The sequence below is a fragment of the Dreissena polymorpha genome, chromosome 2 (assembly GCF_020536995.1).
Source record: "Dreissena polymorpha isolate Duluth1 chromosome 2, UMN_Dpol_1.0, whole genome shotgun sequence".
Lineage (NCBI taxonomy): Eukaryota > Metazoa > Mollusca > Bivalvia > Myida > Dreissenidae > Dreissena > Dreissena polymorpha.
The window spans coordinates 155078002-155093049 of record NC_068356.1 but is presented as its reverse complement, the minus strand read 5'-3'; the positions used below and the strand labels follow the sequence as shown (position 1 = coordinate 155093049).

The window sequence follows — 15048 nt, the reverse complement described above, 5'->3', positions numbered from 1 at the left end:
ACGTCACTTAGTATGGACGTTATGTTTATGCGGATAGCGTTGAACTCGTCCATTAGGCGATTTTCAGACAGTTTCATCTCTGATAACATTCTACGCTCTGATGCTGCTACGGCTTGTTAAAAGGATATCAAGCTTCACATCGAGATCGTTTGGCCCTGGGTTAAGTTCAACGTCAGAGGAGAGCAACAACAGTCGCTGTGCAATATTAGCAACATAGTTTGCCACTAAACCGGAGATCGCACACGGTGAAGATACGAACTCCGTCTCTTTATATATAGACGTGCCCTGGAGTAGGCATATACGATGCTGTAGCATTGCCGTTTGTTGAAGGCCGCAGTTGTCCTTGTTGAGCATAGGTAACGACACCGCACTATGAGCTGCAGTAACAAGGCAGTGGTGGTAACACATATACATCATGACAAACAGACTCACTGCAAGTGCACGATATGCTATATCCGAAGAATTGACACATGGGCGGTAATCGATATCAGTCCCTTGGAAAATGTGCCGATGCCCCTTGTTCGCAAACGACCCAATGCGCACTCTGTACCTTACGATGTCGATTCCCATTGTTCACTATTGTTCACTATGACAATGTTATTTTACTATGTTCTTACGGATTTTAATTTTATAAACGATTTTTACATATACTGAGCAGATAACGGTCAATCCTGTTATCCTGGGGGATAATTGTCCAATTTTGAACACATACACTTCTCTATGTTGAGTATTGTGAATAACGTGAAGATCGTGACTGCTAATCCGCTTATAGTTACCGTGACTTGTTTGAGGTGTATGCAATCATAAGTGTTCATAATAAACCTGAAGAATTTTGTACTAAAATCCACAAATTTCATCAAAATAACTCACGTTTCTACGTAACCCGTATCACAGGGGCATAGTCCATGTTCTGACCCACACGCACATACAAGTATCTTGCGATAATTCCACTGTCAATACCATCAAACAAGACTGCTGAGAACTCATCCCAGAATTCTTATTATTATTGTAATATAAGTGTACATTATTGTCACTATCATAATGGTCCATTTTCAAATGGATGTTTGGTCAATTGTCTAAATTATGCCCATTCTAGTGGGTAATATCATCATTTTCCGTGACTACGTCATCGGAATTTACTCCAAGAGCAACTTTCAAATTGTCAATTTCTTGCTAGGACAATTTAGAAAAAGATCAAAACACATTGGAATTCATTTTTGAATTGATGCACATGCTCTTAGAAGCTGACGACATATTTCTGTCAGTCTTTTTAACTTACTTTTTGGATAAATTACACATGTATTATTAGCAACCTTCGTGCAAACAACTGCCTTGCCTTTCGTTTTCTTAATAACTACATACTTTAATGTCCTTTGGAAACAAATGGAAATAAAAAATCATTATATTTCCGAAATTCGAAATTTCGGACAGTGCCTTCTGTGAGTGGAGCTCGTCAGATATTTTTGCTCTAATTATTGCCAAACAAATTAAATACTAGGACTACATCTTTAGTAAGGCAGTATTAAACAATAAAAACAATAGATGAAATCAATTTCAACAGGTATTTACCTACCTGTACAGAGAACGAACCACTCGACAGAACACCAAATCGAAGAATGGTAAAATCTGGGTGAATATCCGGGTATGTAGGTGAGTCACGTGGTGTTTTTAAGCGTGTTATTTAAAATGCGGATCACTGGATATCGTCATCCCGATATGCTTAGTATACATGTGAAAGCCGTAGGCTTTACGGAAAATAATGTTCAATATTACTGTTTCCTCACAAATATCATAACTAAAACGAAACTTTGCGAATCTAAAACAACTTTTTTTCAATTTCCCAAGAAGTGAAAAGACCCCTTTAAGATGCAGCGTAATTATTATAAAAAGTTTCCGCTTTAAAACAAAGCACGACGAGTTTTTATTCATCATTCAAATTAAAAGCCTAGGCTTTCCCCGAGGAAGAATTCAATGATTTCTTATTTTCGCATGTTTTACATGAAATGCACGAGGACTATTAAATTGTTGCTAGAATATTACAAAATTGTTAGAAAAATATAGTGCTGTGCAACCCATGCTCCGTATCATAATAATGCTTCCTATTGTTGAATTCAAAATAAAGCTTTTCAATGACCCGGATTATTGATTGCACAATAGTACAATGGCGGCAATTTTTGGTCGATTTGCAAGTTTTTTGGTCTTAAATTCTTTTTTCTCTGTCCGCGAAATCATTTTTAGCAGGGTTCGCCAAAACTTGAAAAATCTGTCAGTCATTCGGACTGACAGACTTGAAGTTTTTGTCGGTCCGAATGAGTTTCTGTCAGTCCCACTGTCCAACTAAACTATAACAGCAAAACACAACAAAAGAGAGTACCTTTTAGATGTTTATTGGTTTTGATCACATTAAAATACAATAAAAACATGTCCAAAGTTGATATAATTAAACAATTATTATATTAATAATAAACCACATATAAACAAAAGGTATTCTTTTTAGACTTCTTTTTGTCAAACTGTTTTTTAGCCTACACAGCTCTACAAATCCGTGTTCTTGAAAAGTTAGGGTGACATCCAATTAAGTTTGACTTAATTGCACACACCCATTCACACTACTTTGGATGACTTCGATTTCTGTTTATTAGCCAAGTTCTAAAACAACACCTATTGTTAAAATATTTTCTCTTAGCTGAGGTGGTTGATTTCCAGTTTCAATTAAATGAATGTCTTTCACACCTATTTCTTGATAGAAAGGCCCATGATAATTACCACCATCCATTCTTGTTGTCTGAAATAACACAAAACATATTGCTACTAACTATCAACAACAAATCAAAACATAAATATCCCTATGTCCGAATTTTAAAATATCCGAAATATAGTACATCGGGTAAAAAATCTAATTTTGAATTCAGAAATTGTTGGTATGTAAATTAAAATATATCCTTCCCAGAACAATATAATAATGAAACTATTTAACAGAAATGCTCACAAATGCCTGTTGAAACAAGTTTTCATGCGTTTTTTGTTGTGGAGAAATTAAATGGAACAAACAAAGTGGCGGACGCAATCAGTTGCTTTTTTTAACAAAGACCGTTGATTTTGAACTCGCATGTGATAGTCAATTCTAATCCAACATTAGTCAATTCTAATCCAACATTAAACATTAAAACATCAAAATGAAGGTAAAAAAAAAGGATTTTGACAGAAGTTGAACAAAAAGCATTTACCTTCTATTAATCCAATAGCATATTATACACTTTGAGTGATCTTTTTGAAACCATTTTTCATCCCATTGTGTCGGTCAGTGGGACCGATTATCTTAAATCACTTGTCGGTCCTGAGATAATTTGCCGGTCAGGACCGGCGGACCGACGGTTTTGGCGAACCCTGTTTTAGTATCATAATTTATACACTTTTAGGATTGTGCGTCCGCAGGACGCATATATAGCAAATGTTTGAGTCCCCTGAGATTTCTATGCGTACAGGACGCAGACCTAAAATTATCGCTGTGATATCTTTGTTTTGTTCAAAATGATTTTGGTTTGTTCAAAAACATGCTTGAAGGTGTTTGGAAAGTTTAATTGTTAATAATTTTGAACACTGCCTGCTCAAAACAGTTACTTGTAAGTTCTTTTGGGTCAATGTCAGGCTTGGCGAAATTGGAAAAAATCTGCCGGTAATCCAGACAGGCATTTAAAAAAATATGGAGGTCCGGAGAAAATTTAGCCGGACCGAAAAAATGACATTGGATGATGATGATAATGCAATGTGAGCGCCTTACGGCCTTTCCCCCTCTTGTATATATTGTCCAAAGCGTATCTTGAAAACTAAATGAGGTGTCAACTTGAAAACTGTATAAGTAAGTAGATCTCATTTAGGAGAGGTCATACATGCCATAATTTTTTAGGTCCAAAGCGGGACATTCCATAAAAAATTGTTGGGACATTTGACCAAAAAGCAGGACACTGTAAAACGATATATCATTCCACCTTTACTGTAGTCAGTATAGTACTAACAAAAACTCTTGTAACTTTTATTCAAGACATAAAACATCTGATATGAAGCATGAAATCTAAAACATAACAATAACAGTTTTATTAAATAAGACAATAGCAAACAATGAAGATAATATTCATCTTTTTAGAGTACAAAATCTGGAACATTACGACAACAATACTCATTATATTACTTTCAATGGCAAACTTGAACGCAGGGGAGGCTATCCAGTACACTGAAAGTATGGGTTACAGTAAACTATTACAATAACACAAGACCACTTTTACTGTTTGTTGCGATGTTTTTTTAAGCATGTATCCATGCGCAGTTTGTTACTTGTCAATTGTCGCGAATTTAATTGGTGTAGGGTCAAACTGTCATGCATAGCACCTCGTTGTTTGTAGCTTAATTGGAGTAGGGTCAAACTGTCATGCATAGCACCTCGTTGTTTTTATTACAATTACACCCAATTACACTAGACAGGATGGGTTTCACTTATTGGACTGTTTGTTGGATTTTGGTATATTACACATTCGGATTATCCCGCTATTTTGGAAATAAACATTGAATGTAAAAGACTCATTAATGACGTAGAGTTAATTTTACAAAACAATTGTTTAGTAAACCGTTTCAAACAAAGACAAAAACAAACACATTTTCAACATTTATTTCATTATAATACAACTATCGATAGCAATAAGCGACCACTATCTTGAAGACCACCATGGTGTGAATGCCTTATAAAATCAATAATTAGCCGATAAATGGCTGATAAGGTGTCATAAACAACACTGGTACACACGAGAAGTAGAATCAGATTGTTAATTGGGGGCAATAAAGGGATTAGCGGTGGTAAGTGTTAGCGAAACAGAGCTTGAATAGCCTATTGGGAACCTATAGACCTTACATCGTTTTTAGCATAGGTGCGTTTACGCACCTATGCTTATGGTATATACCACATTTCGAAAATCCACATCGATCGGTTGCCCTTTATGAAGCCTTACCTGATCAAAAATCAGACGAAATATCTATTTAATTTAGTATATGGTCATTCTTACAATTTTTATTTGGAAACGTTTTTCTAACGTTTTCTTCCAAGAATATTGCTGACACCGTTTTAAGTGAATTTTTCTAAGATCGTTTTATGTTAAAATATCTTCTTATAACCTAAAACAAATTTCGTTCGTAAAACAATTCTATCTGCACTATAAATCTCAATCTCCTACGCAGTGGCCTCCCTTATACTAGAAGTTACTGACCGGGCGAAGCAAGGGAAGTAACTTCTGTGAGGAGTTTCTATAAAAATCTGCATTCAGAAATCTGTATTCAGAACTCAATCTGTTGTGCACGTCTGCATCTAACGCTTACCACAAGTTTTACGACAAATTCTTGACGCAGACGAATAGGGTAGCGTCTATTTTCATTTGTGAAAAGAATAGTTCGATACAGATCTGTCCGTGCTTAAATTTTGAAAGGCTTGGGTAATTATTTTTCATAAGCGTTTCAAACGATATTCGGCGTCTGTTATATAAGGTTAAAAACCCCTGCTCTTACTTTAGTATTCCACAGGAATTTATCTTTTGAATTTTCATGCCAAAATTTTGTCTGGGGGCATATCTTTCTTAATATTTGAAGTATCAAGGTGAAACTGAATCAGTTTTAAGATTGCAGTTTTGGGGAAACCAGTTCTTAAATCTGACAAAGTGGTAGGTTTTTGTATATTTCAGCTACTTACAAGTGGCAGTTCTATATTGTTTGCTTCAAATTAATGAAAATGAGCACATGTTTAAACATGTACAAGAATTAATTATCTAAATAAATAATTAAATTTCAGATAACAAACTGAGAGATCTAGAGAAGGTACATATCAAGAAAATTATTGAAGATGGTATTGAAACTGATGGATCAAAGTGCATTTCTGGGGAAGACTTGCATGTTTATGTGGAGGAGAACCGCAAATGCTGTGTGACTTTTTTGAACGTCAAGGAATGCATCATCTCAACTTTTCCAGGTGCTATCTTCGTTGAAAAATCAAACAGGTAGGTGATGTATCTATTTGTGTTCATTAATATTTTTAATCCGCCTTCAAATATGCCCATGTTGAGCTTTTAGGAAAGAATCATTGGTGATGTGTAGTTAATAATAGTTCGTCATGCATGTACCATTATCCTTTTATTTAACAACATCTAAACCTTTGGGCATTTTTTAACACAATTTTACATTAATGATCCTTATTTAACCTTTTAAATTTGTTTTTATTAGTGGGCTTCATATGCGGGTCACCACACCTATAATTAAATCAGTTAAAAGATCAAAAGCTCAAGGATTATTTTGTGTGTAACATGGTCTACTGAAGTTGTTAAAATTATGCCTATGGGGTCAACACTGGCAACACCCCAGCGTCGTATGATGAAAATGGAGTAAATAACCTTAAAAATCTCAGAAACTACAAGCCCCAGAGCATCGATATTTGGTATACACTGTAACTCCAATATAACGCTCACCGTTATAACGCTGAATCAAATATAAAGCGGTGGCTGCTTGGGTCCCGTTTTTTCTTCAACCTTCCATTTCTGATTCAAATCCATGTTATGCGACTTCATGTATTTTTGGATAATTCAAAGATGGCGGCAATCACAGCTTGATTTATTTATCCATCCGTTTAACTGATTTTAATCGATTAGAGGTTAAACGAAACTCAACAGCTAATTGGTGTTAAGCTGTTGTGTAATGTCAATAAAGGTGTGAAAGTCAGTGTATATTACATTTATTGCCTATGAACCCATTGTATAAACTATGTCTGTGTTATCGTTTATTATATACTATACATGCTTGATAAATAAAACGATCTTTGTGTATGTTTAATGTTTAGTACGTGTACGAAAAATAAATTAAATAATCCTGACGATGTACCGTATTTTACCATGCATAGCGCGCGGTTTTTTACCTTCAAATTTCAAAATAAAAATTCAGTGCGCGTAATACATTGACACAACGCTTTCCTGGTTGCTAAATTGCAAAAAATCCATTTCGTAATCGTAAATCTTCACAATTGCCGCCATTTTTGTTATTGCAGAAAACTTCACCCTATAATGTTATAGACTGAAGGGGCCGTTGTCGAAACAACATATAGCGGGAAAGGTTAGGAATGAACGGGGTAGTAACAGTTTTGACAAAAATTAAAAGATGAAAAAAATGTCTTTGTTGGTGTTTTCACACTTCTTCATTGATTGTTCATTAAAAAAAATCGAGCTATATCGATCCCCGTGCGTCGCGGTATTGTAGTTTTTGTTGTCATGAAAACTCGTTGATTTACAACGCAAAACGTCTTATTTGAACTGAGGCTAATTATTTCAATCATATTTTTCAACTTCGCTTTTGCTTTATTTTGATAATTTAATCCAAAGTTTAATGTTAGCAATTCCGAAAATTTGCACTCTATGTGAATTGACAGTTTGACGTCATCAAAGGAAAGCCGCTTCCTGTCTGAAGCAATAAAGTGACAAGTTTCTCGCCGACAAAATTGGCTTCCTTTGTCTAGCAATCAACATGCCGAACCAATTGTGTGTTTGTTCCTCAATGGCAATCGTCCAATTAAATAATAGCACGTGCAAAGCTCCGCCTTCGAACCTTTTGAAGAAAACGGAGGTGGAGTTCAACGGTTAATTGAGCAATTGTATTACGTAGGTTGAGTTCCGATTTGCCGAAATTACTCGGCCCTAAGCATTGAAACGACGAATACGTTTATCAATCATTTTCTGATCTCTGCATAAATATGCTACTGTGCGAGTATACTACGTAGGTTACAAACCAACAATAGAGATATAGACTCGTTTTATTTTCTTTCAATAGAGACAAACAAATGATATTTGTCAAATGGCTTTACGCCGATAACGCCAACTGTATTGGATTGAGCGTTCGGGTGTATTGTTTGTCTCACTATAATATCAACTAGACGCAGTGAAGGCGCGAAATACCGGGTCAAACTGGATTTAATGGGGAGCATCTCTTAATGGGGAAATATTTAAGTCGATGAAAAATAAAATGGGATCCACGGACGATTTGCGTAAAATTGGACATTGCGATGTTGCGGGTCTGCAGAAGAAGATGTCATACGATGTTGTGAGCGGCAGGTAATGAAAATGTTACACTGTTCAAATGTGAGTAATAGGTAATGGTGGTTCGAATTTAACGCGCAGGGGTCTTGAAAAAACACGCGCAGTGCGCAGCAATAAGGACATATCGGTGTTCACGAGAGAATAATCTTAAAAATTATCAAAAGATATAGTGCTATGCAACCCATGCTCCTGATCGTAAAAACGCTCCCTACTTTAAAACAAAAAATTAAGCGCCCGAAAAACTCAGATTAAATGATTGCGCAATATAATAATGGCGGCCATTTTCGTCCAAATTTTCGGGTTTTTGGTCTTGAATTCTTTTTTTTCTCCATTTTGGCTTTAAAAAATCGCATGCGCGTTATACATGGTAGCGCGTTATACATGGTAAAATACGGTATTTACATGCTAACGCAGTATACTTGTTATGCCCCCCTTCGAAGAAGAGGGGGTATATTGCTTTGCACATGTCGGTCTGTCGGTCGGTCTATCGGTCTGTCGGTCGGTCCGTCCACCAGGTGGTTTCCGGATAATAACTCAAGAACGCTTCGGCCTAGGATCATGAAACTTCATAGGTACATTGATCATGACTCGCAGATGACCCCTAATGATTTTCAGGTCACTAGGTCAAAGGTCAAGGTCACGGTGACCCGAAATAGTAAAATGGTTTCCGGATGATAACTCAAGAACGCTTATTCCTAGGATCATGAAACTTGATAGGTAGATTGATCATGACTCATAGATGACCTCTATTGATTTCCAGGACACTAGGTCAAAGGTCAAGGTCACAGTGACCCGAAATAGTAAAATGGTTTCCGGATGATAACTCAAGAACGCTTATGGCTAGGATCATGAAACTTCATAGGTACATTGATCATGACTGGCAGATGACCCCTATTGATTTTCAGGTCACTAGAACAAAGGTCAAGGTCACAGTGACAAAAAACATATTCACACAATGGCTGTCACTACAACAGAGAGCCCATATGGGTGGCATGCATGTTTTACAAACAGCCCTTGTTCACAAAGATTCACTTAAATTTTTGTCCGTTATCAGCAAGACCCCAGGAAGCAAGTTTTTTATATGACGCGTATGACCCAATAAAACATTTCTTTGTACATGTATCGTATTGCATTCAATCTAAATTTAAATTCGCTCGTCCAATGAAAGCTCTGTTCCATAATGCACTGTACTCTCTTTGTGAAAAATGGCGTAGGCATATGGATGTTTTTATGAAATTCATAAACATCTTTCTCGTCATGAATGTTCAAGATTATTTTTTAGTAAGTGATGTTGCAATTATATTGGATTATCTGTTAAATGTGCACATAAGAAAAGCGGTATGTATACTGTTAACGAAACAATTCGGTTTATATGCATCAGACCTTGAAGAATCCACTCGACCGCTCGCATATGCGAGTGAAGTTGACGGTCGGGCGAGTAAAGTTTGTTAAATACTTTACTGACCGGGCGAATGCTGTTTTTCAAGTTGAGAAATATAAATTCAGTTCGATAACTCCTGCCACATCGATACAAATTGTGAACAAAAAATAGGTTTAGTACACAAAGAAACTGCACTTTCGTTTTGACAATCAAAAATGACGTCATGGGCACAGTAAAAATAATTCTCGAAATCGGCTGCGCTGACTTTTCGTAGGTGTCAGTGCTCTTAGATAATCGATTAAAAATGAAAAATCAGTTAAATATATTGGTCATTCCGTGAGCAATAAAATTTCATTTTAATATAAATATCAATACTAAAAATAAATGGAAAAATAATTATTTATAAACAGAATAAATCGTGATCAGAAGCGTTAGCCATAATTTACCATATTGTAACCATTTGTCAATCAAGCGTGTCTTTCAGTAAAAGTTCGTATTAATTATATTTTTTTGCAAAATAAATTCGACTATAGGATTGACTTATAGATGTTTGTTTATTACAATGAGACAAAGTCACATGATAGTTTAAGTTTACAAAAAGGTTCTGATTGCTCATAACAATAAATATAGATATATACATTTTTTTAATGCAGGGCGAGTAGATTAAAGTGGTGGGCGAGTGGATTGTCAGGCCTACTCGCCCTGCAGGGCGAGTGGCTCTGGAAAAATTCTTCAAGGCCTGTGCATGTATTTGCGGATGACAACACAGCATGGCAATACGCAGGACCTATATTATAGGCTATACTATACCTGTTTTTATAGCCACCTGCAATAAATGAGCACCAAACTTATAAAGCGTATCTGTTTATAACCCTGTTTCGCAGCTTGGACTCCATTGACCGCGCTATATTGGAGTTACAGTGTATTACATCAAGTAGAGGTCCTGTACATTGTGTGTTCAAATCATGTCCCTGGGTTCAATACTGGGCAACCCCAGTGGTCACATGATGTATGGTGAATTAAATTTTAATAATTTAAAAATCTTACTCTCTACAAGTGCAAGGAACAGGGAACACTGTACTAAGTGAATTTTAAATAAGACATTACAATTTTGAATGAACACATAAAAAAAAAAATTGTGTCCGCAAATTTAGATACGAAATTATTTAAAAAAATTACGAGTGTCCGAAAATTTAGAGACATACATGTAATGGTTGTTTGTCCATTATTATAATGAAATAAAACCAATTAATAAATGTTCAATAATTTTATTGTGTTGTACTCTCCTTTCCCTGCTTTAAATAAAGTGCAACTTCACTTATTTGCAATCTCTTGCCTGAAATGGTATATAAAAACGTCATAAAAAAAACAACCATACTGCTTCCTGAATACGATATCATTACAAACAGGGCCCTCACACTACTTTGGGGGAAGGGGTCCACAGCCCTTAGGAGGGGGAATTTTCGCGGCGTTTCCCTTTTTTGGGGATTTTTTTACTTACTCTCTCATTATTACATTTGTACATGTTTGCACTAAATTCATCGCATTTTTCATAATTTAGTATGTTTGAAAAGATAAAATTGAAATGGAATTGAGATATTATAATCATGAGATGAGATGAGACACATTTTTCTATTTAAAAAAAAAAAAAATATTTTTTTTTTGTTTTTTTAGGGGGAATTTCCCCCCCCCCCCCCCCAAAAGGGGAAAAAAGTATACTTTTCAGGTGGGGGACTGCCGCCGAAATTCGGCGGCAGATTTGATAGATTGAGGGCCCTGACAAATGCTGTTGGGTGAAACCATTGCTTATTTAACAGGTACCCTATTTTCCCTTGTATAGCTTGCTACCATGTATAGCGCGCAGGCTGTTTTATTAATGGAAGAATAGAAAAAAATAAATATTTAAAGACAATAAAACCACCAAATCGGACCAAAAATGGCCGCCATTTTACTATTGCGCAATCCAATAATCCGGGGCATTGGAAAGCTTAACTAAGCATTCAAAATAGGAAGCATCATTATGATTTGGAGCATGGGTTGATTAGCACTATACTATAGCAACAGATTAACAGTCCACGTGCATTTAGTGTAAATCGTGAGAAAATAAGAATTCATGTACATCGTGTCATTCTTCCTTGGGGAAAGCATGGACTTTAAATTTGAATGCTGAATAAAAACTTTGTTGCACATGGGAGACAGGGCTACAGTTGTTGAGATATGTCAGTATTGACGTAAAACTGTTAATCTATTATATTGGACAAGTAATGAAGTTGGGTTATCTTTTGTCGCACTACACAGGCGTGAATGTGATGAACAATGAAGGCGCTAAAAACCTGGACCAAACTGGAAAACACTTAAGAAGTCCCTGTTCACACCTATGGTTACCTTCAAAACAGACCAGATACCTTTACCAGTCCAACGTAAACTGCCAAATCAGACCGAAAATGGCCGTAGAAGTGCACAAACACAGACAAATAAATGTTTGCATGCTTAATTCAAACATTTTATTTTTGTAAATAACTAATGCTACCCCGTTCATATCTGCCGTTACGGACTTTTTGTTGTTTCGACAACGGCCCCTTCAGTCTGTAAGATTATAGGGTGTAGTTTTCTGGAATAAAAAAATGGCGGCTATTATGTATATTTACGATTACAAAATATTTTTTTTTGCAATTTAGCAGCCAGGATAGCGTTGTATCAATGTATTATAACGCTCACAAACTTTTGTATTTGAAATTTGGAGGTAAAAAAATGCGCGTTTTACACGACAAAATACGGTATACATGGTTATCTACCCAATAATGCAATTGTAATGATCCATTGCCCTCAGGGCATTTTATGCTAGGTTTTATTATGTTAATCAGGTTGTAAAACTTAATGATTGAAGGGTCCCAGATAAGTGATACCAGGGCAGAAATCTAGTAAACTAGCCCTGTAAAATTATGCTGTTTGAAAAATCGGAGTCATAAATTATGGACGAAAATCCGTATGTCCGAAAATAAAGAGTCAGAAAAAATAATTATTTTGGCTAAAAAAGAGGCTGTCCGAAAACTAAGAGTGTCTAATACTTAGAGTAATTACGGTATGTCATTTTGATGATTTTCTCTAAGGGGCCTCATTCACTGTCAGGCTTCCTGAAAAGGCCGGACCACCATTCTTGTTGGGCAAAATTCTTTACGGTCCAGCGAAGTTTCTAATATTGCTGGTTTTGTGACAGGCCAAAAAAAATATTACTAAATACCGAAAAGTCTTAAATTTGCTAAAAGAAAGAAAACACCCCATCAGTATCACTCTTTTTCGTGAATTTCGAGCCTTTTTGTCATGAATAACACTTAAGCGTCACTAGTTCTTAACAGTGCTCTCCCTTTGTTGTTTTTTCGAAAACGTCAATTTCATTTGGTCCGATATATTACTATCTTTCCAATAACAAAGGTTGTAACAAAAAACTACACATGAAAAAAATGTTGTTCTCCCATCCACATCCTCAGTTTCTGTTGTAATCAAATCAGATAGTGAATCAGAACCAAGTATTGTCAAGTCTGTGCCTGAGAATGCAACCTTGCAGCAGCCTCATTTTACCATGGACAATGACAATTGCAAAACTGTGTGACGAAGACTCTGATTGTGTTTCCAATGATGGTCTAGACTTTCAGGATGAAGAAGACTTAGAAGGCAACACCAATCGTGTTATGTCATTTTGTTTTGAGTCTGACTAGAATTTAAAGCTGTTGTCCATCATACACTGTAATCACTAGAACACGCAAGTGTTTTGTTTTACTTTATCGAGTGTACTTATACACAGGCTCCACATTGCAATAAATATGAGTTAAACTTTACTTAATTCTTTAGTTATAAACTCATGTTGTTCGGTCAGGTGAAGTATTGTCCGGACAGGCTAAATTTTCCATCAGCCTGTCTGGTTGACAGGCACTTTTTTGGACTTTTCAGGAAGCCTGCACTGTTTTGCAAAATGTGACTTTTAATCAAATTGAAATTGATTTATACAAGTATGTTTTCATTATGTTTTTAAAGCAAAATAACACTTCTTTACCAAGAAAAAATGTTATAATAATTGGTTCATTATGCCCCCCTTCGAAGAAGAGGGGGTATATTGCTTTGCTCATGTCGGTCTGTCGGTCTGTCCATCAGGTGGTTGTCAGATGATAACTCAAGAACGCTTGGGCCTAGGATCATGAAACTTCATAGGTACATTGATCATGACTCGCAGATGACCCCTATTGATTTTGAGGTCACAAGGTCAAAAGTCAAGGTCACGGTGACCCGAAATAGTAAAATGGTTTCCGGATGATAACTCAAGAACGCATATGCCTAGGATCATGAAACTTCATGGGTAGATTGATCATGACTCGCAGATGACCCCAATTGAATTTTAGGTCAAAGGTCAAGGTCACAGTGACCCGAAATAGTAAAATGGTTTTCGGATGATAACTCAAGAACGCATATGCCTAGGATCATGAAACTTCATATGTAGATTGATCATGACTCACAGATGACCACTATTGATTTTGAGGTCACAAGGTCAAAGGTCAAGGTCACGGTGACCCAAAATAGTAAAATGATTTTCGGATGTTAACTCAAGAACGCTTTTGACTAGTTTTTGAAATACTGTCCAACCATCCCACCCAAGAATCCCCCCAACCCCCCCAAAAAAGTGCTTTTTTTTTAATTTTTGGAAGAAACTGTAATTAAATGACCACACCCCCACACTATACATCCCGCTCCACTCCGCCCCTCCTTCCTTTGTGATTGAAATTGAGGGGGGGCTAAAGAAAATTTAAACTCGGGGATCCTTGAAAATAATCTAATATTAAATATTTTATTCATGTTGCATCTTTGGGCAAGTTTGCCCATTCTTGTCTAATGCATGCAACCAAAAATGCCATGTGCATTTTGAACCAATAATCAAATAGATACATGTACTGTAAACGTATAGAAATTCGTCGGTATGAAATTTCGTGGTTTAATAAAAAACAACTAATTCATTGACACGTAATTTCGTGGATTTCAATTTTTTTGGGAAGACTGACCGTCATAATAATTTAACTTTTATTTAAACAACAAGAGTAATAACGAAGCATAATCTGCTAATCTGTGTTGACAGCAAGACTTGAGGTTAATGTGCACTGAAGCATGAAAGTGTTGCCGAAAATTGTCAATAAGAGCGATAAAGCAGCGCACTTGTTTGTGCCCGCTCGCTAATTGCCATCAATTTTGTTTCGACAATATTTGCAATTCTCAGCGCAATCGATCACCTAGTAGTAACAATTGAGTAATAAGGTCCCCAAAAATTTGATGGTTTTACAGTATATCAATACATCAGTGAAATACTATGGTAACTACAATAGAAATAATACTTTAGTATAAACAGATGTGATACACTGAGATAAAGATATTGACCTAGTCCTTATGTATTTCAGGGTGTTACCATAAATAATAAAGAAGTATTTTTTTACAGCTTTAAAGATTTTTTTTACAATAAATAACTCAAAAAGTTAATCAATTACAGAATAATGATTGATTTAATATAGAATA

The 15048-nt window shown here is 35.9% G+C and overlaps 1 protein-coding gene across 9 annotated transcripts in view; it reads left to right on the top strand.

Moving 5' to 3' along the window:
* Window positions 1-15048, top strand: part of LOC127869549 (sterile alpha motif domain-containing protein 9-like) — a 225913-nt gene that overhangs the window by 102423 nt on the left and 108442 nt on the right. For all 9 annotated transcript variants that reach the window (XM_052412203.1, XM_052412204.1, XM_052412210.1 and 6 more), the window contains exon 4: window positions 5831-6035. In XM_052412203.1, the coding sequence (XP_052268163.1) occupies window positions 5831-6035 (205 nt within the window). The remainder of the gene's footprint in view (window positions 1-5830; window positions 6036-15048) is intronic.